The 27,230-nt window shown below is 43.9% G+C and overlaps 1 protein-coding gene across 1 annotated transcript in view; it reads right to left on the reverse strand.

The window, feature by feature from the left end:
• LOC118372792 (syndetin-like) overlaps positions 1–27,230 on the reverse strand; it is a 260,402-nt gene that overhangs the window by 84,028 nt on the left and 149,144 nt on the right. Inside the window, exons 21-22 of the mRNA XM_052469962.1 lie at positions 22,354–22,475; positions 12,107–12,187 (exon numbers count right to left, since the gene is read on the reverse strand). Coding sequence (XP_052325922.1) covers positions 12,107–12,187; positions 22,354–22,475 — 203 coding nt within the window. The remainder of the gene's footprint in view (positions 1–12,106; positions 12,188–22,353; positions 22,476–27,230) is intronic.

Here is a 27,230-nt window from a genome sequence, read left to right on the forward strand (position 1 = left end):
TAACAGCAACAAGACTAGCTTCAGGGCTGGTAAACTAATCAGCTACAACAGATTAATATAATGACAATTCAATTGCATTTACTTGCATTTACTTTCCATTCTGATCACGTCATCTCACCCATAGTGTCTATAGCTAGGTTTCCATCCAAGTGGCGACAAGGTTTAAGTGAATATTCTAATATCCAAATAATGAAAATATTTGAATTTTCCCACCAGTGGTAAGTTTCCACCAACGGACTTGTCGCGGATAAAAATCTGTGCGTGATGACGTAGTGCACACAACAAGTACTTTCAGCTCAAGTTTTCATTTACCAAAGAAATGTCAAGTTCAATGTGCTTCCATCGCATTTTCAACTCTACTGATAGTTTGGTCACAAAAACAGTTGCGTTAAATAGCAAATGTGCCTCCTCTGGTTTTGGCACCTGCGCTCTATAGCCAAAAGCTCGCTGATACAGTGTGGGTAGACTGTTTCACTACTGGGAGACTGTTTCACTACTGGGAGACTGTTTCACTACGGGTAGACTGTTTCACTACTGGGAGACTGTTTCACTACAGGTAGACTATTTCACTACAGGCAGACTGTTTCACTACTAAACTATTTCACGACAGGTAGACTATTTCACGACAGGAAGACTATTTCACTACAGGCAGACTGTTTCACTACAGGTAGACTGTTTCACTACAGGTAGACTGTTTCACTACAGGTAGACTATTTCACGACAGGCAGACTATTTCACGACAGGCAGACTATTTCACGACAGGAAGACTATTTCACGACAGGCAGACTATTTCACGACAGGCAGACTATTTCACGACAGGCAGACTATTTCACGACAGGCAGACTGTTTCACGACAGGCAGACTATTTCACGACAGGCAGACTATTTCACGACAGGCAGACTATTTCACGACAGGCAGACTATTTCACGACAGGCAGACTATTTCACGACAGGCAGACTATTTCACGACAGGCAGACTATTTCACGACAGGTAGACTGTTTCACTACAGGTAGACTGTTTCACTACAGGTAGACTGTTTCACTACAGGTAGACTGTTTCACTACAGGTAGACTGTTTCACTACAGGTAGACTGTTTCACTACAGGTAGACTGTTTCACTACAGGTAGACTGTTTCACTACAGGTAGACTGTTTCACTACAGGTAGACTGTTTCACTACAGGTAGACTGTTTCACTACAGGTAGACTGTTTCACTACAGGTAGACTGTTTCACTACAGGTAGACTGTTTCACTACAGGTAGACTGTTTCACTACAGGTAGACTGTTTCACGACAGGCAGACTGTTTCACTACAGGTAGACTGTTTCACGACAGGTAGACTGTTTCACTACAGGTAGACTGTTTCACTACAGGTAGACTGTTTCACTACAGGTAGACTGTTTCACTACAGGTAGACTGTTTCACTACAGGTAGACTGTTTCACTACAGGTAGACTGTTTCACTACAGGTAGACTGTTTCACTACAGGTAGACTGTTTCACTACAGGTAGACTGTTTCACTACAGGTAGACTGTTTCACTACAGGTAGACTGTTTCACTACAGGTAGACTGTTTCACTACAGGTAGACTGTTTCACTACAGGTAGACTGTTTCACTACAGGTAGACTGTTTCACTACAGGTAGACTGTTTCACTACAGGTAGACTGTTTCACTACAGGTAGACTGTTTCACTACAGGTAGACTGTTTCACTACAGGTAGACTGTTTCACTACAGGTAGACGGTTTCACTACAGGTAGACTGTTTACAGGTAGACTGTTTCACTACAGGTAGACTGTTTCACTACAGGTAGACTGTTTCACTACAGGTAGACTGTTTCACTACAGGTAGACTGTTTCACTACAGGTAGACTGTTTCACTACAGGTAGACTGACTGTTTCACTACAGGTAGACTGTTTCACTACGGGTAGACTGTTTCACTACTGGGAGACTGTTTCACTACTGGTAGACTGTTTCACTACGGGTAGACTGTTTCACTACAGGTAGACTGTTTCACTACAGGTAGACTGTTTCACTACAGGTAGACTGTTTCACTACAGGTAGACTGTTTCACTACAGGTAGACTGTTTCACTACAGGTAGACTGTTTCACGACAGGTAGACTATTTCACGACAGGTAGACTATTTCACGACAGGTAGACTATTTCACGACAGGTAGACTGTTTCACTACAGGTAGACTGTTTCACTACAGGTAGACTGTTTCACTACAGGTAGACTGTTTCACTACAGGTAGACTGTTTCACTACAGGTAGACTGTTTCACTACAGGTAGACTGTTTCACTACTAAACTATTTCACTACTAAACTATTTCACTACAAGTAGATTATTATACTACTGATTTCACTACAGGTAGACTATTTTACTACTAAACTATTTCACGAAAGGCAGACTTTTTCACTACAGGTAGACTGTTTCACTACAGGTAGACTGTTTCACTACAGGTAGACTGTTTCACTACAGGTAGACTATTTCACTACACGAAGACTATTTCACAACAGGTAGACTATTTCACTACAGGTAGACTATTTTACTACAGGTAGACTATTTTACAACTAAACTATTTCACGAAAGGCAGACTTTTTCACTACAGGTAGACTGTTTCACTACAGGTAGACTGTTTCACTACAGGTAGACTGTTTCACTACAGGTAGACTGTTTCACTACAGGTAGACTGTTTCACTACACGAAGACTGTTTCACTACACGTAGACTATTTCACGACAGGCAGACTATTTCACGACAGGCAGACTATTTCATGACAGGCAGACTATTTCACGACAGGCAGACTATTTCACTACAGGTAGACTGTTTCACTACAGGTAGACTGTTTCACGACAGGTAGACTATTTCACGACAGGTAGACTGTTTCACTACTAAACTATTTCACGACAGGTAGACTATTTCACGACAGGCAGACTATTTCACTACAGGTAGACTATTTCACGACAGGTAGACTATTTCACGACAGGTAGACTATTTCACGACAGGTAGACTATTTCACTACTAAACTATTTCACGACAGGTAGACTATTTCACTACAGGTAGACTATTTCACGACAGGCAGAATATTTCACTACAGGCAGACTATTTCACTACTAAACTATTTCACGACAGGTAGACTATTTCACTACAGGTAGACTATTTCACGACAGGTAGACTATTTCACGACAGGCAGACTATTTCACTACAGGCAGACTATTTCACTACAGGCAGACTATTTCACTACAGGCAGACTATTTCACTACAGGCAGACTATTTCACTACAGGCAGACTGTTTCACTACAGGTAGACTGTTTCACTACAGGTAGACTGTTTCACTACAGGTAGACTGTTTCACTACAGGTAGACTGTTTCACTACAGGTAGACTGTTTCACTACAGGTAGACTGTTTCACTACAGGTAGACTGTTTCACTACAGGTAGACTGTTTCACTACAGGTAGACTATTTCACTACAGGTAGACTGTTTCACTACAGGGAGACTGTTTCACTACAGGTAGACTGTTTCACGACAGGTAGACTATTTCACGACAGGCAGACTATTTCACGACAGGCAGACTATTTCACTACAGGTAGACTATTTCACTACAGGTAGACTATTTTACTACTGGTAGACTATTTTACTACAGGTAGACTATTTCACGACAGGTAGACTATTTCACTACTAAACTATTTCACGACAGGTAGACTATTTCACTACAGGTAGACTATTTCACTGCAGGTAGACTATTTCACGACAGGCAGACTATTTCACTACAGGCAGACTATTTCACGACAGGCAGACTATTTCACGACAGGTAGACTATTTCACTACTGGTAGACTATTTCACTACTGGTAGACTATTTTACTACTGGTAGACAATTTTACTACTGGTAGACAATTTCACTACTGGTAGACTATTTCACTACAGGTAGACTATTTCACGACAGGTAGACTATTTCACAACAGGTAGACTATTTCACAACAGGCAGACTATTTCTCGACAGGCAGACTATTTCACGACAGGCAGACTATTTCACTACAGGTAGACTATTTCACTACAGGTAGACTATTTCACTACAGGTAGACTATTTCACGACAGGTAGACTATTTCACTACTGGTAGACTATTTCACTACTGGTAGACTATTTTACTACTGGTAGACAATTTTACTACTGGTAGACAATTTCACTACTGGTAGACTATTTCACTACTGGTAGACTATTTCACTACAGGTAGACTATTTCACGACAGGTAGACTATTTCACAACAGGCAGACTATTTCTCGACAGGCAGACTATTTCACGACAGGCAGACTATTTCACTACAGGTAGACTATTTCACTACAGGTAGACTATTTCACTACAGGTAGACTATTTCACTACAGGTAGACTATTTCACTACTGGTAGACTATTTCACTACAGGTAGACTATTTCACGACAGGTAGACTATTTCACAACAGGCAGACTATTTCTCGACAGGCAGACTATTTCACGACAGGCAGACTATTTCACTACAGGTAGACTATTTCACTACAGGTAGACTATTTCACTACAGGTAGACTATTTCACTACAGGTAGACTATTTCACTACAGGTAGACTATTTCACTACAGGTAGACTATTTCACTACAGGTAGGCTATTTCACTACAGGTAGGCTATTTCACTACAGGTAGGCTATTTTACTACAGGTAGACTGTTTCACTACAGGTAGACTGTTTCACTACAGGTAGACTGTTTCACTACAGGTAGACTATTTCACTACAGGTAGACTGTTTCACTACAGGTAGACTGTTTCACTACAGGTAGACTGTTTCACTACAGGTAGACTGTTTCACTACAGGTAGACTGTTTCACTACAGGTAGACTGTTTCACTACAGGTAGACTGTTTCACTACAGGTAGACTGTTTCACTACAGGTAGACTGTTTCACTACAGGTAGACTGTTTCACTACAGGTAGACTGTTTCACTACAGGTAGACTGTTTCACTACAGGTAGACTGTTTCACTACAGGTAGACTGTTTCACTACAGGTAGACTGTTTCACTACAGGTAGACTATTTCACTACTAAACTATTTCACTACTAAACTATTTCACTACAAGTAGACTATTATACTACTGATTTCACTACAGGTAGACTATTTTACAACTAAACTATTTCACGACAGGCAGACTATTTCACTACAGGTAGACTGTTTCACTACAGGTAGACTGTTTCACTACAGGTAGACTGTTTCACTACAGGTAGACTGTTTCACTACAGGTAGACTATTTCACTACAGGTAGACTATTTCACTACAGGTAGACTAGTTCACTACAGGTAGACTAGTTCACTACAGGCAGACTATTTCACTACAGGCAGACTATTTCACGACAGGCAGACTATTTCACGACAGGCAGACTATTTCACGACAGGCAGACTATTTCACGACAGGCAGACTATTTCACGACAGGCAGACTGTTTCACGACAGGCAGACTGTTTCACGACAGGCAGACTGTTTCACGACAGGCAGACTGTTTCACGACAGGCAGACTGTTTCACGACAGGCAGACTGTTTCACGACAGGTAGACTATTTCACGACAGGTAGACTGTTTCACTACTAAACTATTTCACGACAGGTAGACTATTTCACGACAGGCAGACTATTTCACTACAGGTAGATTATTTCACTACAGGTAGACTATTTCACGGCAGGTAGACTATTTCACGACAGGTAGACTATTTCACTACAGGTAGACTATTTCACGACAGGAAGACTATTTCACTACTAGACTATTTCACGACAGGAAGACTATTTCACTACTAGACTATTTCACAACAGGTAGACTATTTTACTACTGGTGGACTGTTTCACTACTGGTGGACTGTTTCACTACAGGTAGACTGTTTCACTACAGGTAGACTGTTTCACTACAGGTAGACTGTTTCACTACTAAACTATTTCACGACAGGAAGACTATTTCACGACAGGCAGACTATTTCACTACAGGTAGACTATTTCACTACAGGTAGACTATTTCACTACTGGTGGACTGTTTCACTACAGGTAGACTGTTTCACTACAGGTAGACTGTTTCACTACAGGTAGACTGTTTCACTACAGGTAGACTATTTCAATACTAAACTATTTCACGACAGGAAGACTATTTCACGACAGGCAGACTATTTCACTACAGGTAGACCATTTCACTACAGGTAGACTATTTCACGACAGGAAGACTATTTCACGACAGGAAGACTATTTCACTACAGGTAGACTATTTCACTACAGGTAGACTATTTCACTACAGGTAGACTATTTCACTACAGGTAGACTATTTCACGACAGGAAGACTATTTCACGACAGGAAGACTATTTCACGACAGGAAGACTATTTCACGACAGGAAGACTATTTCACGACAGGAAGACTATTTCACGACAGGAAGACTATTTCACTACTAGACTATTTCACGACAGGTAGACTATTTCACTACAGGTAGACTATTTCACTACAGGTAGACTATTTCACTACAGGTAGACTATTTCACTACAGGTAGACTATTTCACTACAGGTAGACTATTTCACTACAGGTAGACTATTTCACGACAGGCAGACTATTTCACGACAGGCAGACTATTTCACTACAGGTAGACTATTTCACGACAGGCAGACTATTTCACTACAGGTAGACTATTTCACGACAGGCAGACTATTTCACTACAGGTAGACTATTTCACGACAGGCAGACTATTTCACGACAGGTAGACTATTTCACGACAGGCAGACTATTTCACGACAGGCAGACTATTTCACGACAGGCAGACTATTTCACGACAGGCAGACTATTTCACGACAGGCAGACTATTTCACGACAGGCAGACTATTTCACTACAGGTAGACTATTTCACTACAGGTAGACTATTTCACGACAGGCAGACTATTTCACTACAGGTAGACTATTTCACGACAGGCAGACTATTTCACGACAGGTAGACTATTTCACGACAGGTAGACTATTTCACGACAGGTAGACTATTTCACGACAGGCAGACTATTTCACGACAGGCAGACTATTTCACGACAGGCAGACTATTTCACGACAGGCAGACTATTTCACTACAGGTAGACTATTTCACTACAGGTAAACTATTTCACTACAGGTAGACTATTTCACTACAGGTAGACTATTTCACTACAGGGAGACTTTCACTACAGGTAGACTATTTCACGACAGGAAGACTATTTCACTACTAGACTATTTCACAACAGGTAGACTATTTCACTACTAAACTATTTCACGACAGGTAGACTATTTCACTACAGGTAGACTATTTCACTACAGGTAGACTATTTCACAACTAAACTATTTCACTACAAGTAGACTATTATACTACTGGTAGACGGTTTCACTACAGGTAGACTGTTTCACTACTAAACTATTTCACGACAGGTAGACTATTTCACGGCAGGTAGACTATTTTACTACAGGTAGACTAGTTCACTACAGGTAGACTATTTCACAACTAAACTATTTCACTACAAGTAGACTATTATACTACTGGTAGACGGTTTCACTACAGGTAGACGGTTTCACTACAGGTAGACGGTTTCACTACTGGTGGACTGTTTCACTACAGGTAGACTGTTTCACTACAGGTAGACTGTTTCACTACAGGTGGACTATTTCACGACAGGCAGACTATTTCACTACTAAACTATTTCACTACAGGTGGACTATTTCACTACAGGTAGACTATTTCACGACAAGCAGACTATTTCACTACAGATAGACTATTTTACTTCTAAACTATTTCACTACAGGTGGACTATTTCACGACAGGCAGACTATTTTACTTCTAAACTATTTCACTACAGGTGGACTATTTCACGACAGGTAGACTATTTCACGACAGGTAGACTATTTCACTACATGTAGATTATTTCACTACATGTAGATTATTTCACTACATGTAGATTATTTCACTACATGTAGATTATTTCACTACATGTAGATTATTTCACTACAGGTAGATTATTTCACTACATGTAGATTATTTCACTACATGTAGATTATTTCACTACATGTAGATTATTTCACTACATGTAGATTATTTCACTACATGTAGATTATTTCACTACATGTAGATTATTTCACTACATGTAGATTATTTCACTACATGTAGATTATTTCACTACATGTAGATTATTTCACTACAGGTAGATTATTTCACTACAGGTAGATTATTTTACTACAGGTAGATTATTTCACTACTGATTTTACTACAGGTAGACTATTTTATGACTGATTTTACTACAGGTAGACTATTTTATTACTGATTTTACTACAGGTAGACTATTTTATTACTGATTTTACTACAGGTAGATTATTTTACTACAGGTAGACTATTTTACTAGACTATTATGGATAAGAGTGGGATACTTTTTATTTGTCAAATGGCAGCCAAACATTGATCACCATGTCACCAGAATAATATCGACATTACTGGAAAGGAGCATCAAGCTCATCACCTTGCACTTTCACCACCCTGTAAAGTTCATCATAACTTATTTCATCTGTAGCCTAATAAACTGTATGCTTTCCTGACGAGTCGTAGTGGGAGGACCACACAACATGTCATCGTGTGACTCCAAGTTAACTTTGATTTCATGGTTATATCAATATTTGCGCAAAAAAGGCCACAAATTATCTGTCAGCATTTATAAAATTGTACCGTTTCCATCACAGCTGTCGAGACTTTTAAAAAATATATATAAGGTATGACTTTACTCGCGTAAAAAATGTGTATGGAAACATGGTGTATGAGACTCACCGAATGAAGACTGAGAACTCACCCATGACCTTTCATGACCTCTCACAGCCATCGACTGATTGATATACAGACCGAAATTCCACCATAACACTTTGGTGACCATTGACAACCTGTCACAAAGTGACTGTCCCTTTCAGAATGTTCCCCCCTCAGGACATAGTGGTTCACCTCAGACTTCTTATAAGACATGTTCCGGAACTTTAGAGACGAGTAAGTCTTTCTTAAACCTCCTGCTTTGGGCATGGAAGTGTCAATGTGTATTTCATACATGTATAATCTATGAGCAGAAATACTGTCTTACCTTAATTACCCATGGAATCCCTAGTTTGAAAAATACTTTTCTGGAAGCTGTGCGGCAGGTAGCCTAGTGGTTAAAAGAGCATCGGGCCGAAAGGTTCATGATTCGAATCCCTGAGCCGACTCGGTGAAAAATCTGTCGATGTACCTTCAAGCAAGACACTTAACCCTGATTGCTTCTGTAAGTAGTTCTGGATAAGAGCGTCTGCTAAATGACTAAAATGTACAAATGTAAATGTGTGGTGCCCTTTCCCCAACATTTTCCCCCACGTGGGTCAGCCCCCAAGCAATTTGATTTCTAGCCAACAAGCTTCAGCCCTTCACTATTTGAGTGACAGCTAGCAAGATGCACACACAGTAGCGTGACAAAGAGAGAGAGCAATGACGTGGTGCACATATGTGACATAGAACGTCATTTTCGGGTACCACTTTTGGCTAATGAGCGCTACTTGAAGAACTACTGGCTAAAGGATACAAAAGTACCAGAGAATCTATTTAAAGTGAGAGAGAAACACTGAGTGAACAACTCTGAGTTACTTTAGAGCCGTGAGAGCTGCTTCAAAGATGTGTTCCTACGGGAGAAGAAGAAGATATGGAAAGAAACACACAGCTCCATGACATAAAAGACAAAAATGACCTCCACTGAGTTCCATTCGTTGTTAGAAGCAATGTGTGAAAAGCGTCTGGTTTATGTTGATAATCTTCTGGTCACTTCCTCTTTTTCAGATGCCTTTTATCAAATACAATGAGCAGCAAAAGAGAAAAGCATAATTCATTTTTTCTGAGGAAGCAGTCAACACAAATGGTTCAGTAAAAGGTTGAATTGAAGCCTGGATTACATTGTACTATATGTGAAATTGAGCCAATATGGATATGGAGGCACAGACGGAGAAGAGAGGCCTGTAGCAGGAGACTCATCAGATCACTTACCTAAACAGCACACTTCCATGGCGTGGAAGCCGTGATAGGGAGAATATGTGTGTCTGTGTGTGGTGGGGGGGCTTAATGAGGGCCAAGGCCATACGGGGTGGGCAAGGTAGAGAGAGAGGGGGCAGGGCAAGGTAGAGAGAGAGAAAGAGAGAGGAAGGGGGCGAGGTAGAGAGAACAGAAAGAGAAAGAGGGTGGGCAAGGTAGAGAGAGAGGGGGCAGGGCAAGGTAGAGAGAAAGAGAGAGGAAGGGGGCGAGGTAGAGAGAACAGAAAGAGAAAGAGGGTGGGCGAGGTAGAGAGAGAGGGGCAGGGCGAGGTAGAGAGAGAGAGAGGAAGGGGGCGAGGTAGAGAGAAAGAGAGAGGAGGGGGGCGAGGTAGAGAGAGAGAAAGAGAGAGGAGGGGGGCGAGGTAGAGAGAGAGAAAGAGAGAGGGGGGCGAGGTAGAGAGAGAGAAAGGGAGAGGAAGGGGGCGAGGTAGAGAGAGAAAGGGAGAGGAAGAGGGTGAGGTAGAGAGAGAGGAGGCAGGGCGAGGTAGAGAGAGAAAGAGAGAGGAGGCAGGGCGAGGTAGAGAGATAGAGAGAAAGAAAGAGAGAGGAAGGGGCGAGGTAGAGAGAGAGGAGGCAGGGCGAGGTAGAGAGAGAGAAAGAGAGAGGAAGGGGGCGAGGTAGAGAGAGAGGAGGCAGGGCGAGGTAGAGAGAGAGAAAGAGAGAGGAAGGGGGCGAGGTAGAGAGAGAAAGGGAGAGGAATGGGGCGAGGTAGAGAGAGAGGGGCAGGGCGAGGTAGAGAGAAAGAAAAGAGAGGAAGGGGGCGAGGTAGAGAGAGAGGAGGCAGGGCGAGGTAGAGAGAGAGAAAGAGAGAGGAAGGGGGCGAGGTAGAGAGAGAAAGGGAGAGGAATGGGGGCGAGGTAGAGAGAGAAAGAGAGAGGAAGGGCGAGGTAGAGAGAGATGCAGGGCGAGGTAGAGAGAGAGAGAGAAAGAGAGGAAGGGCGAGGTAGAGAAAGAGAGAGGGGGTAAGGTAGAGAGGGAGGCAGGGCGAGGTAGAGAGAGAAAGAGAGAGGAGGCAGGGCGAGGTAGAGAGAGAGGAGGCAGGGCGAGGTAGAGAGAGAGGGGGCAGGGCGAGGTAGAGAGAAAGAAAGAGAGAGAGGAAGGGGCGAGGTAGAGAGAGAGGAGGCAGGGCGAGGTAGAGAGAGAGAAAGAGAGAGGAAGGGGGAGGTAGAGAGAGAAAGGGAGAGGAATGGGGCGAGGTAGAGAGAGAAAGAGAGAGGAAGGGCGAGGTAGAGAGAGATGCAGGGCGAGGTAGAGAGAGAGAGAGAAAGAGAGGAAGGGCGAGGTAGAGAAAGAGAGAGGGGGGTAAGGTAGAGAGGGAGGCAGGGCGAGGTAGAGAGAGAAAGAGAGAGGAGGCAGGGCGAGGTAGAGAGAGAGGAGGCAGGGCGAGGTAGAGAGAGAGGAGGGGGCGAGGTAGAGAGAGAGGAGGGGGCGAGGTAGAGAGAGAGGAGGGGGAGGTAGGAGAGAGAGGAGGTGGCGAGGTAGAGTGAGAGGAGGGGCGAGGTAGAGTGAGAGGAGGGGGCGAGGGATAGAGAGAGGAGGGGGTGAGATAGAGAGAGAGAAAGAGAGGAAGGGCGAGGTAGAGAAAGAGAGAAGGGGGGGTAAGGTACAGAGAGAGGCAGGGCGAGGTAGAGAGAGGGAAAGAGAGAGGAGGGGAAAGGTAGAGAGAGAGGAGGCAGGGCGAGGTAGAGAGAGAGGAGGCAGGGTGAGGTAGAGAGAGGAGGGGGCGAGGTCGAGAGAGAGAAAGAGAGAGGAGGGGGCGAGGTAGAGAGAGAGAAAGAGAGAGGAGGGGCAAGGTAGAGAGAGAGGAGGCAGGGCGAGGTAGAGAGAGAGGAGGCAGGGTGAGGTAGAGAGAGGAGGGGGCGAGGTCGAGAGAGAGAAAGAGAGAGGAGGGGGCGAGGTAGAGGGAACAGAGGGGCGAGGTAGAGGGAACAGAGGGGCGAGGCAGAAGGAACAGAGAGAGAAAGAGAGAGGAGGGGGGCGAGGTAGAGAGGGAGAGAGAGATAGAGAGAGAAAGTTATTATCCTACCATTTGGATGAGGCTCTCCTGGATTCTGTTCAGTGTTGTTCTCAGTCGGCTGCTGATCAGACCCGGACCTGATGATTCATACTGCAGAACAGACACACACACACACACACACACGCGGTTAATACACACGCACCGTCCTGTCTACACTGCAATCTAACCACAAACTAATCATAGGGATAGAATCACAGGAGGGGGCCCACCAGGGGATCTACCAGGGGATCTACACTGCATTGGGTACTATGAGTATTGGGTACTATGAGTATTGGGTACTATGAGTATTGGGTACTATGAGTACAGCATTGAGAGTCTCATTATTGGACATAGATTGTATATTTTTTCACTGAAGCTACATTTAGGCAAGAGGTCTGAAGGAGAAATAGTGAGAAAAAGATATGGTTCTTGACAGTTTGGGAGATTTGTGGATTACTCCGCCATCTCACATTACTATGACAGAGTTGGGGCCTGTAGCTAACCACATTACCATGACAGAGTAGGGGCCTGCAGCTAACCACATTACCATGACAAAGTAGGGGCCGGTAGCTAACCACATTACCATGACAGAGTAGGGGCCTGTAGCTAACCACATTACCATGACAAAGTAGGGGCCGGTAGCTAACCACATTACCATGACAGAGTAGGGGCCTGTAGCTAACCACATTACCATGACAAAGTAGGAGCCTGTAGCTAACCACATTACCATGACAGAGTAGGGGCCGGTAGCTAACCACATTACCATGACAGAGTAGGGGCCTGTAGCTAACCACATTACCATGACAGAGTAGGGGCCGGTAGCTAACCACATTACTATGACAGAGTATTGGCCTGTAGCTAACCACATTACCATGACAGAGTAGGGGCCTGTAGCTAACCACATTATCATGACAGAGTAGGGGCCGGTAGCTAACCACACTACCATGACAGAGTAGGGGCCGGTAGCTAACCACATTATCATGACAGAGTAGGGGCCGGTAGCTAATCACATTACCATGACAGAGTAGGGGCCGGTAGCTAACCACATTACCATGACAGAGTAGGGGCCGGTAGCTAACCACAGGAAATTGGTTGCACAAACCCCAAAAAAGGGTAGGTAGTCAGGAAATACTACTGAACCCAGGCCTGAGCAGAGGACACACATGAGAGAGCGAGAGAGCGCAAGAGAGAGCGAGAGAGAGCCACAGAGAGAGAGAGAGCGAGAGAGAGTGAGAGAGAAAGAGCCACAGAGAGAGCCACAGAGAGAGAGAGAGAGAGCGAGAGAGAGAGAGCGAGAGAGAGACACAGAAAGCGAGAGAGCCACAGAGAGCGAGAGAGCCACAGAGAAAGAGAGAGCGAGAGCAAGAGAGAGAGCGAGAGAAAGAGTGAGAGAGAGAGCGAGAGAGAGAGCGAGAGAAAGAGCGAGAGAAAGAGCGAGAGAGAGAAAGAGAGACACAGAGCTAGGCGGGGCGAACAGAGGGTGAGGACGAGCATGATGATGATCTAAGATTTATTTATGCAGCACACTGCAGTTGATGAAGGATGAGTCTGTTCACTACTCTGATGGGGCCGGAGCCCCAGTCTTACCCAGCAGAAAGGGGCAACAGGCCTGGCCGGACCAGCCTCCCTGCCCCCCTGGCTACCGGGCACACCCAGGCTAGGGGCAGGCTTGGGAGCAGCAAGGACAACAGAAAACAAACAAAGCAAAAACCAATGGTGCAAATTAAACAATGAACTGGAGGAGCAACATAAAGCAAACAAAAGCAATAATGAAATTGTTGGGTTTTTGTATTTGGAGGACCAGATGATTGAGTGTTGGAAAAAGGGTTGAGAGAGCTGTTTGAGTGTCCTTCCTCCACTTATTTTAAGGGAATGACGCGTGTGTGTGTGTGTGTGTGTGTGTGTGTGTGTGTGTGTGTGTGTGTGTGTGTGTGTGTGTGTGTGTGTGTGTGTGTGTGTGTGTGTGTGTGTGTGTGTGTGTGTGTGTGTGTGTGTGTGTGTGTGTGTGTGTGTGTGTGTGTGTGTGTGTGTGTGAGTGAGTGAGTGAGTGAGTGAGTGAGTGAGCCCAGAGAGAAAGAGAGACAGCGGCAGAGTAGGTTTGCATATTGTGTAAACAACATCAGCCTCTTTGAGCCCTGTAGACAGATGGCCGTAGAGGGGAAAATAAAAACATCTCCCACTATTGTTAAGATTTCTGCTAACTGCCCAGAGAGCCAATCTATTATCTCTCTCTGGGATGTGCAGGGGGAGGAGGGAGGAGGGGAGGGAAAGCATTTCATCTGGATAAGGTATTTCCCCTCTTCCCCAGTTGCACCCCAGTGCCTGAAAGGTGAGTTATGGTGAATGGTGAACTCTGGACAAGAAAATGTCTGCAGATAATGAATCTTAGCATAAGTGTGTGACAGAGTCAATATCGCAGCAGTATATAATGGCACTTTTACCCCTTTGAATACTAATGGTTGCTCATTACTCCGGGAATGGGGGGGCTATATCAACTTATGTTATAAGCCATCCATAGGTCACAATAACAGCCTATACGTGCATAGCAATTTTCAAGGGGGGTTGTAAATATTCATGAAGCATTAGCATTTGAGTGTGGGTGTCTATGAATGAGAGCCATATTGAACTGGAAACTAACGAGGCAGGGCAGAGTGCGAGGCAGGAAGAGAGACAGAGAGAATGGGAGAGATGGAGAATGAAACAGAGAAGGAAAGACAGAGAGAGAGGAGGAACGAGAAGGAGAGAGGAAAACGTAAGGAAGAAAGAGAGAGAGGAGGAACGAGAAGGAGAGAGGAAAACGTAAGGAAGAAAGAGAGGGGAAAACGTAAGGAAGAAAGAGAGAGAGGAGGAACGAGAAGGAGAGAGGAAAACGTAAGGAAGAAAGAGAGAGAGGAGGAACGAGAAGGAGAGAGGAAAACGTAAGGAAGAAAGAGAGAGAGGAGGAACGAGAAGGAGAGAGGAAAACGTAAGGAAGAAAGAGAGAGAGGAGGAACGAGAAGGAGAGAGGAAAACGTAAGGAAGAAAAAGGAGGAAAGAGAAGGAGAGAGGAAAACGTAAGGAAGAAAAAGGAGGAACGAGAAGGAGAGAGGAAAACGTAAGGAAGAAAAAGGAGGAACGAGAAGGAGAGAGGAAAACGTAAGGAAGAAAAAGGAGGAACGAGAAGGAGAGAGGAAAATGTCAGGAAGAAAAAGGAGGAACGAGAAGGAGAGAGGAAAACATAAGGAAGAATGAGAGAGAGGAGGAACGAGAAGGAGAGAGGAAAACGTAAAGAAGAAAGAGAGAGGAGGAACGAGAAGGAGAGAGGAAAAAATAAGGAAGAAAGAGGAGGAACGAGAAGGAGAGAGGAAAACGTAAGGAAGAAAGAGGAGGAACGAGAAGGAGAGGAAAACGTAAGGAAGAAAGAGAGAGGAGGAACGAGAAGGAGAGAGGAAAACGTAAGGAAGAAAGAGAGAGAGGAGGAAGGAGAAGGAGAGAGGAAAACGTAAGGAAGAAAGAGAGAGAGGAGGAAGGAGAAGGAGAGAGGAAAACGTAAGGACGAAAGAGAGAGGAGGAACAAGAAGGAGAGAGGAAAACGTAAGTAAGAAAGAGAGAGAGGAGGAACGAGAAGGAGGGAGGAAAACGTAAGGAAGAAAGAGAGAGGAGGAACGAGAAGGAGAGAGGAAAACATAAGGAAGAAAGAGGAGGAACGAGAAGGAGAGAGGAAAACGTAAGGAAGAAAGAGGAGGAACGAGAAGGAGAGAGGAAAACGTAAGGAAGAAAGAGGAGGAACGAGAAGGAGAGAGAAACGTAAGGAAGAAAGAGGAGGAACGAGAAGGAGAGAGGAAAACGTAAGGAAGAAGAGAGAGGAGGAACGAGAAGGAGAGAGGAAAACGTAAGGAAGAAAGAGGAGGAACGAGAAGGAGAGAAGAAAACGTAAGGAAGAAAGAGGAGGAATGAGAAGGAGAGAGGAAAACGTAAGGAAGAAAGAGAGAGAGGAGGAACGAGAAGGAGAGAGGAAAACGTAAGGAAGAAAGAGGGGAAAACGTAAGGAAGAAAGAGAGAGAGGAGGAACGAGAAGGAGAGGAAAACGTAAGGAAGAAGAGAGAGGAGGAACGAGAAGGAGAGAGGAAAACGTAAGGAAGAAAGAGAGAGGAGGAACGAGAAGGAGAGAGGAAAACGTAAGGAAGAAAGAGAGAGGAGGAACGAGAAGGAGAGAGGAAAACGTAAGGAAGAAAGAAAGAGAGAGGGGAGGAACGAGAAGGAGAGAAGAAAATGTAAGTAAGAAAGAGAGAGGAGGAACGAGAAGGAGAGAGGAAAACGTAAGGAAGAAAGAGGAGGAACGAGAAGGAGAGAGAAACGTAAGGAAGAAAGAGAGAGGATGACAGAAGGAGAGAGGAAAACGTAAGGAAGAAAGAAGAGAGAGAGGAGGAAAGAGAAGGAGAGAGAAACGTAAGGAAGAAAGAGGAGGAACGAGAAGGAGAGAGAAACGTAAGGAAGAAAGAGGAGGAACGAGAAGGAGAGAGAAACGTAAGAAAGAAAGAGGAGGAACGAGAAGGAGAGAGGAAAACGTAAGGAAGAAAGAGGAGGAACGAGAAGGAGAGAGAAACGTAAGGAAGAAAGAGGAGGAACGAGAAGGAGAGAGGAAAACGTAAGGAAGAAAGAGGAGGAACGAGAAGGAGAGAGGACAACGTAAGGAAGAAAGAGAGAGAGGAGGAACGAGAAGGAGAGAGGAAAACGTAAGGAAGAAAGAGGAGGAACGAGAAGGAGAGAGGAAAACGTAAGGAAGAAAGAGGAGGAACGAGAAGGAGAGAGGAAAACGTAAGGAAGAAAGAGAGAGGAGGAACGAGAAGGAGAGAGGAAAACGTAAGGAAGAAAGAGGAGGAACGAGAAGGAGAGAGGAAAACGTAAGGAAGAAAAAGGAGGAACAAGAAGGAGAGAGGAAAACGTAAGGAAGAAGAGAGAGGAGGAACGAGAAGGAGAGAGGAAAACGTAAGGAAGAAAGAGGAGGAATGAGAAGGAGAGAAGAAAACGTAAGGAAGAAAGAGAGAGAGGAGGAACGAGAAGGAGAGAGGAAAACGTAAGCAAGAAAGAGAGAGGAGGAACGAGAAGGAGAGAGGAAAACGTAAGAGAGAGAGGAGGAACGAGAGGGAGAGAAGAAAATGTAAGGAAGAAAGAGAGAGAGGAAGAACGAGAAGGAGAGTGGAAAACGTAAGGAAGAAAGAGAGAGGAGGAACGAGAAGGAGAGAAGAAAACGTAAGTAAGAAAGAGAGAGAGGAGGAACGAGAAGGAGAGAGGAAAACGTAAGTAAGAAAGAGAGAGAGGAGGAACGAGAAGGAGAGAGGAAAATGTAAGTAAGAAAGAGAGAGAGGAGGAACGAGAAGGAGAGAGGAAAATGTAAGTAAGAAAGAGAGAGAGGAGGAACGAGAAGGAGAGAGGAAAACGTAAGTAAGAGAGAGAGGAGGAACGTGAAGGAGAGGAAAACGTAAGGAAGAAAGAGAGAGGATGACTGAGAAGGAGAGAGGAAAACGTAAGGAAGAAAGAGAGAAGAGGAACGAGAAGGAGAGAGGAAAACGTAAGGAAGAAAGAGGAGGAACGAGAAGGAGAGAGGAAAACGTAAGGAAGAAAGAGAGAGAGGAGGAACGAGAAGGAGAGAAGAAAACGTAAGGAAGAAAGAGAGGAAGAACGAGAAGGAGAGAGGAAAACGTAAGGAAGAAAGAGAGAGAGGAGGAACAAGAAAGAGAGAGGAGGAACGAGAAGGAGAGAGGAAAACGTAAGTAAGAAAGAGAGAGAGGAGGAACGAGAAGGAGAGAGGAAAACGTAAGTAAGAAAGAGAGAGAGGAGGAACGAGAAGGAGAGAGGAAAACGTAAGTAAGAAAGAGGAGGAACGAGAAGGAGAGAGGAAAACGTAAGGAAGAAAGAGGAGGAACGAGAAGGAGAGAGGAAAACGTAAGGAAGAAGAGAGAGGAGGAACGAGAAGGAGAGAGGAAAACGTAAGGAAGAAAGAGGAGGAACGAGAAGGAGAGAGGAAAACGTAAGGAAGAGAGAGGAGGAACGAGAAGGAGAGAGGAAAACGTAAGGAAGAAAGAGGAGGAATGAGAAGGAGAGAGGAAAACGTAAGGAAGAAAGAGAGAGAGGAGGAACGAGAAGGAGAGAGGAAAACGTAAGGAAGAAAGAGAGAGAGGAGGAACGAGAAGGAGAGAGGAAAACGTAAGTAAGAAAGAGAGAGAGGAGGAACGAGAAGGAGAGAGGAAAACGTAAGTAAGAAAGAGGAGGAACGAGAAGGAGAGAGGAAAACGTAAGGAAGAAAGAGGAGGAACGAGAAGGAGAGAGGAAAACGTAAGGAAGAAGAGAGAGGAGGAACGAGAAGGAGAGAGGAAAACGTAAGGAAGAAAGAGGAGGAACGAGAAGGAGAGAGGAAAACGTAAGGAAGAGAGAGAGGAGGAACGAGAAGGAGAGAGGAAAACGTAAGGAAGAAAGAGGAGGAATGAGAAGGAGAGAGGAAAACGTAAGGAAGAAAGAGAGAGAGGAGGAACGAGAAGGAGAGAGGAAAACGTAAGGAAGAAAGAGAGAGAGGAGGAACGAGAAGGAGAGAGGAAAACGTAAGCAAGAAAGAGAGAGAGGAGGAACGAGAAGGAGAGAGGAAAACGTAAGAGAGAGAGGAGGAACGAGAGGGAGAGAAGAAAACGTAAGGAAGAAAGAGAGAGAGGAAGAACGAGAAGGAGAGTGGAAAACGTAAGGAAGAGAGGAGGAACGAGAAGGAGAGAGGAAAACGTGAGGAAGAAAGAGGGAGAGGAGGAACGAGAAGGAGAGAGGAAAACGTAAGAAAGAGAGAGAGGAGGAACGTGAAGGAGAGAGGAAAACGTAAGGAAGAAAGAGAGAGGATGAACGAGGATAGAGGAAAACATAAGGAAGAAAGAGAGAGAGGATCAACGAGAAGGAGAGAGGAAAACGTGAGGAAGAAAGAGGGAGAGGAGGAACGAGAAGGAGAGAGGAAAACGTAAGGAAGAAAGAGAGAGGAGGAACGAGAAGGAGAGAGGAAAACGTAAGGAAGAAAGAGAGAGGAGGAACGAGAAGGAGAGAGGAAAACGTAAGGAAGAGAGAGGAGGAACGAGAAGGAGAGAGGAAAACGTAAGGAAGAAAGAGGAGGAACGAGAAGGAGAGAGCAACGTAAGGAAGAAAGAGGAGGAACGAGAAAGAGTAGAAAAAGTAAGGAAGAAAGAGGAGGAACGAGAAGGAGAGAGAAACGTAAGGAAGAAAGAGGAGGAACTAGGAGAGAGGAAAACGTAAGGAAGAAAGAGGAGGAACGAGAAGGAGAGAGAAACGTAAGGAAGAAAGAGGAGGAACGAGAAGGAGAGAGGAAAACGTACGGAAGAAAGAGGAGGAACGAGGAGAGAGGAAAACGTAAGGAAGAAAGAGAGAGAGGAGGAACGAGAAGGAGAGAGGAAAACGTAAGGACGAAAGAGAGAGGAGGAACGAGAAGGAGAGAGGAAAACGTAAGGAAGAAAGAGGAGGAACGAGAAGGAGAGAGAAACGTAAGGAAGAAAGAGGAGGAACGAGAAGGAGAGAGGAAAACGTAAGGAAGAAAGAGGAGGAACGAGAAAGAGAGGAAAACGTAAGGAAGAAAGAAGAGGAACGAGAAAGAGAGGAAAAAATAAGGAAGAAAGAGGAGGAACGAGAAGGAGAGAGGAAAACGTACGGAAGAAAGAGGAGGAACGAGAAGGAGAGTGGAAAACGTAAGGAAGAAAGAGAAAGAGGAGGAACGAGAAGGAGAGAGAAAAAAAGTAAGGAAGAAAGAGAGAGAGGAGGAACGAGAAGGAGAGAGGAAAACGTAAGGAAGAAAGAGGAGGAACGAGAAAGAGAGGAAAACGTAAGGAAGAAAGAAGAGGAACGAGAAAGAGAGGAAAAAATAAGGAAGAAAGAGGAGGAACGAGAAGGAGAGAGGAAAACGTACGGAAGAAAGAGGAGGAACGAGAAGGAGAGTGGAAAACGTAAGGAAGAAAGAGAAAGAGGAGGAACGAGAAGGAGAGAGGAAAACGTAAGGAAGAAAGAGAGAGGAGGAACGAGAAGGAGGGAGGAAAACGTAAGGAAGAAAGAGAGAGGAGGAACGAGAAGGAGAGAGGAAAACGTAAGGAAGAAAGAGGAGGAACGAGAAGGAGAGAGGAAAACGTAAGGAAGAAAGAGGAGGAACGAGAAGGAGAGTGGATAACGTAAGGAAGAAAGAGAGAGGAGGAACGAGAAGGAGAGAAAAAAAGTAAGGAAGAAAGAGAGAGAGGAGGAACGAGAAGGAGAGAGGAAAACGTAAGGAAGAAAGAGAGAGAGGAGGAACGAGAAGGAGAGAGGAAAACGTAAGGAAGAAAGAGGAGGAACGAGAAGGAGAGAGGAAAACGTAAGGAAGAAAGAGGAGGAACGAGAAGGAGAGAGAAACGTATGGAAGAAAGAGGAGGAACGAGAAAGAGAGGAAAACGTAAGGAAGAAAGAGGAGGAACGAGAAGGAGAGAGGAAAACGTACGGAAGAAAGAGGAGGAACGAGAAGGAGAGAAGAAAACGTAAGGAAGAAAGAGAGAGAGCAGGAACGATAAGGAGAGAGGAAAACGTAAGGAAGAAAGAGAGAGGAGGAACGAGAAGGAGAGGAAAACGTAAGGAAGAAAGAGAAAGAGGAGGAACGAGAAGGAGAGAGGAAAACGTAAGGAAGAAAGACGGGGAGACAGAAAGAAACAGAGACAGAGAAAGAGGGCGCGATAGAGAGAAAAGAGACACAGAAAGATGGCGCGATAGAGAGAAAAGAGACAGAAAGAGGGCGCGATAGAGAGAAAAGAGACAGAAAGAGGGCGTGATAGAGAAGAGAGAGAGAGAAAGAGGGCGCAATAGAGAGAGAAGAGAGACGGAGAAAGAGGGCGCGATAGAGAAGAGAGAGAGAGAAAGAGGGCGCAATAGAGAGAGAAGAGAGACGGAGAAAGAGGGCGCGATAGAGAGAAAAGAGACAGAAAGACGGCGTGATAGAGAAGAGAGAGAGAGAGAGAGAAAGAGGGCGCAATAGATTGAGAAGAGAGAGACCGGAGAAGAGAAAGACAGACAGGCAAATAGAAGGTAAAAAAAGGCAGCAGATCAGCAGCAGGGCCTCATCCACTCTGGCATGTGACAGCCATTTTGTTGACATCATTAGCAGCTCCCCCGGGGTTTACCAGTTGCAAGCACACCAAGCTCTTTCTTTAGCCACTAAAATAGCCTCAGAGGAGTTTTAACGTGACAACGAAACAATGTTGTTTTGTAGGCCTGTAATGACACCAGTATCACAATATTTTTTCCATGGCAAAAAAAGCAGACTAAATTCTTTGGTTCTTTAAAAACATGGTGTATGCATAATATTGTGTTCTATAGCTTGGAAAATAAACACGTGACTCTGGATGACAACATAATGTTTCCAACATTAGGGCTGTTTTCCTAAAGAAATTAAATCTGCTTCGTGTTTTGTTTCTTTGCCCCTCCACTAACCGGTATCGCAATACTGGTTTCATCCCACTCCGTGTGCCCCTCTCACTCCGTGTGCCCCTCTCACTCCGTGTGCCCCTCTCACTCCGTGTGCCCCTCTCACTCCGTGTGCCCCTGTCACTCCGTGTGCCCCTCTCACTCCGTGTGCCCTCTCACTCCGTGTGCCCCTCTCATTCCGTGTGCCCTGTCACTCCGTGTGCCCTGTCACTCCGTGTGCCCTCTCACTCCGTGTGCCCCTCTCATTCCGTGTGCCCCTCTCATTCCGTGTGCCCCTCTCATTCCGTGTGCCCTGACACTCCGTGTGCCCTGTCAGTCCGTGTGCCCTGTCAGTCCGTGTGCCCTTATCTTAGTGAACAGTTGGGAAACATCTGTAACAACGCAATGTTTTCAAAGAGGGTGACATGCTGAAAACCAACTCCATTACAACACCATTACAACTCCATTAGAAGCACTAAAACAGCTCTCAGACATTGGATCAACAGAAGGGAAAAACAATCTCAGGTCATTTCAGCAACAGCCCCATGACCATTTCCCATGAGTGATGTGTGTATGAAAGGTGGAACATAGAAGCAGTGCACACATACAGATAATCCCGTGGTAAATAATATAGAAAATGATAAAACACAGTGGACACTAATGAACATAACGTAAGCCTGTCAAGTACAGTAATATGTCTCCCCCCAGGACCGGTTTCCTGGACACAGATTAAGCCTCGTCCTGGACTAAAAAGAATGGTCAATGAATCATCTCCATTGAAATAGCTTTGTAGTCCAGGCTTAATCTGGGCGCCATTAGGTCATTTTCCGTACCATATCATTGCGGCCGAAGAAGGTGTAGACAGCATACAGGTAGTAATCAAACAGCTGGGAAACACAGTGGATGACGTCAAAGGCTATTGGTTTCAGAATGTTCATCATCTGTATGTACTTCCCTGTATGAGAGAGATTACAAATGGCATTTATATTATTACACCTTATTATATGTTAAATGACAATATAGTTTATATCAGTTAATATCAATTACCAATAGAAATGCAAAAAAAAAGAAGATCAAAACTGAAAAAGTACTGGGGATGGAATATTAGATACTTGGAAATTCATGGTTTATCTTTCATATTCCTGATCGGACAAAGTTACAAAAGCCACACATTCAATAATTCCATCTTTTTTTTAGGATGTGAATAGGACAAATCTAAATGTTTGAATCGAACATTTCATTGAATATCCTCTGGCCAATGCACAGCACATGTTCAGATTAGTGATGCACCGATGACATTTTTGGCCGATACCGATATCCAATATTTTCCTTGCCAAAAAACCTGATACCGATAACCGATATTAAACATTTCTGTGGCTTTTTAGTACAGTTAAATAGTTAACACACACACACGGACGCAGAGGTCTAAAGCACTGCATCTCAGTGCAAGAGGTGTCGCTACAGTCCCTGGTTCGAATCCAGGCTGTATCACATCTGGCAGTGATTGGGAGTCCCATAGGGCGGCACGCAATTGGCCCAGCATCGTCCGTGCAGTTTTTGTAAATAAAAATTTGTTCTAACTGACTTGCTTAGTTAAATAAAGGTCACACACACACTATGCTGTTTGGTTCATTTGTTCAGTCGTTTCATTCTCAACCAGGATCTCTACAGAACTCCGTTTGGTTCATTTGTTCAGTCGTTTCATTCTCAACCAGGATCTCTACAGAACTCCGTTTGGTTCATTTGTTCAGTCGTTTCATTCTCAACCAGGATCTCTACAGAACTCCGTTTGGTTCATTTGTTCAGTCGTTTCATTCTCAACCAGGATCTCTACAGAACTCCGTTTGGTTCATTTGTTCAGTCGTTTCATTGTCAACCAGGATCTCTACAGAACTCCGTTTGGGTCTTTGCGTGTCAAAAAGATACGTCAAATAACACTATTTGACGTGTCAAATAAGCTTCTTAACCAATCAGGACCTGAATATGACTGCACGTCACATAATAATTTAACGTGTTCATACATTTTTAACTAGTTATTAAACATTGATTCCACTATCAGTCATATTCCATGTCACAACGATTGATCGATACGTATGCTATGACGCTGTTAAAGTTGTCACGCGCACCTAATGTGCTGGTCATAAAAAAAGATAGTTAGCTGATGGATGCAAACAACGTTCTTCCCCAAAAACATAGCAAAACGACATCATCTGTTTCAGTAGGTATCGTTAGCTATCTAACTATAAAGCTGGGTGTCATCATCTAAAATAACCCTAATTTATAAAACAGTTCTTATTTGATTAATTTACAGACATATTCAATCAATCCTTATCCCAGTCTGCTGTTCCCACATACTTCAGGAGGGCCACCATTGTTCCTGTTCCCAATAAAGCGAAGGTAACTGAGCTAAATAACTATCGCCCCGTAGCACTCACTTCCGTCATCATGAAGTGCTTTGAGAGTCTAGTTAAGGATCATATCACCTCCACCCTACCTAACACCCTAGACCCACTCCAATTTGCTTACCACCCCAATAGTTCCACAGACGAAGCAATCGCAATCACACTACCCTGTCCCATCTGGACAAGAGGAATACCTATGTAAGAATGCAACGTCAACAAAACAAAGGAGATGATCGTGGACTTCAGGAAACAGCAGAGCCCCCTATCCACATTGACGGGACAGTAGTGGAGAAGGTGGAAAATGTTAAGTTCCTCGGCGTACACATCACGGACAAACTGAAATGGTCCACCCACACAGACAGCGTGGTGAAGAAGGCGCAGCAGCGCCTCTTCAACCTCAGGAGGCTGAAAGAATTCAGCCTTTCACCAAAAACTAGATGTCGACCGATTAAATCGGAACGGACAATTAATTAGGGCCGATTTCAAGTTTTCATAACAATCAGAAATCAGTAATGGATTTTTTATTTATTTTTTACACCTATATTTCATCTTTATTTAACTAGGCAAGTCAGTTAAGAACAGATTCTGATTTTCAATGACGGCCTAGGAACAGTGGATTAACTGCCTCATTCAGGGGCAGGACGACAGATTTTTACCTTGTCAGCTCGGGGGATTCAATCTTGCAACCTTACAGTTAACTAGTCCAACGCTCTAACCACCTGTCTCTCATTGCACTCCACGAGGAGCCTGCCTGTTACGCGAATGCAGTAAGCCAAGGTAAGTTGCTTGCTAGCATTAAACTTTCGACTAAAAACAATCAATCAATCAATCATTATCACTAGTTAACTACACATGGTTGATGATATTCCTAGTTTATCTAGCGTGTCCTGTGTTGCATATAATCGATACGGTGTGTATCGTTGCTCCAATGCGTACCTAACCATAAACATCAATGCCTTCCTTAAAATCAATACACAGAAGTATATATTTTTAAACCTGCATATTTAGCTAAAAGAAATCCAGGTTAGCAGGCAATATTAACCAGGTGAAATTGTGTCACTTCTCTTGCGTTCATTGCACGCAGAGTCAGTGTATATGCAACAGTTTGGGACGCCTAATTTGCCAGAATTTTACGTAATAATGACATAACATTGAAGGTTGTGCAATGTAACAGGAATATTTAGACTGATGGATGCCAACCGTTAGATAAAATACGGAACAGTTCCGTATTTCACTGAAAGAATAAACGTCTTGTTTTCGAGATGATATATCATTAATAGAGTGTGGTCCTTCTGTGGCTCAGTTGGTAGAGCATGGCGCTTGTAACGCCAGGGTAGTGGGTTCGATTCCCGGGACCACCCATACGTAGAATGTATGCACACATGACTGTAAGTCGCTTTGGATAAAAGCGTCAGCTAAATGGCATATATATATTTATTTATTTAATATGGTCAAATCCGGAAACTAAGGCTTGTATTTCTGTATGTTATTATTTTATAACTAAGTCTATGATATGATAGAGCAGTCTGACTGAGCGATGGTAGGAAGCAGCAGGCTCGTAAGCATTCAATCAAACAGCACATTTCGTGCATTTTGCCAGCAGCTCTTCGTTGTCCTTCAAGCATTGCTCTGTTTATGACTTCAGGCCTATCAACTCCCGAGATTAGGCTGGCAATACTATAGTGTGTGGTGTGTTGGTGTAACCGATGTGAAATGGCTAGCTAGTTAGCGGGGTGCGCCCTAATAGCGTTTCAAACGTTACTCGCTCTGAGACTTGGAGTGGTTGTTCCCCTTGCATAGCAAGGGCCGCAGCTTTTGTGGAGCAATGGGTAACGATGCTTCGAGGGTGGCGGTTGTCGATGTGTTCCTGGTTCGAGCCCAGGTAGGAGCGAGGAGAGGGACGGAAGCTATACTGTTACACTGGCAATACTAAAATGCATATAAGAACATCCAATAGTTAAATGTATATGAAATGGTATAGAGAGAAATAGTCCTATAATAACTACAACTTAAAACTTCTTACCTGGGAATATTGAATACTCATGTTAAAAGGAATCACCAACTTTCATATGTTCTCATGTTCTGAGCAAGGAACTTAAACATTAGCTTTCTTACATGGCACATATTGCACTTTTACTTTCTTCTGCATTATTTAAACCAAATTGAACATGTTTCAATATTTATTTGAGGCTAAATTGATTTTATTGATGTATTATATTAAGTTAAAATAAGTGTTAATTCAGTATTGTTGTAATTGTCATTATTTATTTTTTTAAATAAAAAATGTCCGATTAATCGGTATCGGCTTTTTTTGGCCCTCCAATAATCAGTATCGGCCGCGAAAAATCATAATCAGTCGACCTCTACCAAAAACACTCACAAACTTTTACAGATGCACAATCGAGATCATCCTGTCGGGCTGTATCACCGCCTGGTACGGCAACTGCTCTGCCCACAACCGTAAAGGCTCTCCAGAGGGTAGTGAGGTCTGCACAATGCATCACCGGGGGCAAACTACCTGCCCTCCAGGACACCTACACCACCCGATGTCACAGGAAGGCCAAAAGGATCCTCAAGGACAACAACCACCCGAGCCACTGCCTGTTCACCCCGCTATCATCCAGAAGGCGAGGTCAGTACAGGTGCATCAAAGCAGGGACCAAGAGACTGAAAAACAGGTTCTATCTCAAGGCCATCAGACTGTTAAACAGCCATCACTAACATTGAGTGGCTGCTGCAAACATACTGACTCATCTCTAGCCACTTTAATAATGAAAAAATTGATGTAATAAATGTATCACTAGCCACTTTAAACAATGGCACTTTATATAATGTTTACATAACCTACATTACTCATCTATATACTGTACTCTATACCATCTACTGCATCTTGCGTATGCCGTTCGGCCATCACTCATTCATATATTTTTATGTACATATTCTTACCTTTACACTTGTGTGTAGAAGGTAGATGTGAAATTGTTAGGTTAGACTACTTGTTAGATATTACTGCATGGTCGGAACTAGAACCACAAGCATTTCACTACACTCGCATTAACATCTGCTCACCATGTGTATGTGACAAATAAAATTTGATTTGGTGGTCGGACCCATCTGTGAAACTAGCCACAATAAGGATTAGCCACAATAGTGGACTTTGCAGTTAGCCTTCAAAATAAAAGTATGGCATAACTATTTGTATTAATTTGCATCAATGTCAATGACATACTTTTATTTTGAAGGCAAACCGCAAAATCCACTATTGTGCCTAATTATTGTGGCTAGCTTCACAACACATAACCCGGTCC

This window comes from Oncorhynchus keta, chromosome 19 (genome assembly GCF_023373465.1).
Source record: "Oncorhynchus keta strain PuntledgeMale-10-30-2019 chromosome 19, Oket_V2, whole genome shotgun sequence".
Lineage (NCBI taxonomy): Eukaryota > Metazoa > Chordata > Actinopteri > Salmoniformes > Salmonidae > Oncorhynchus > Oncorhynchus keta.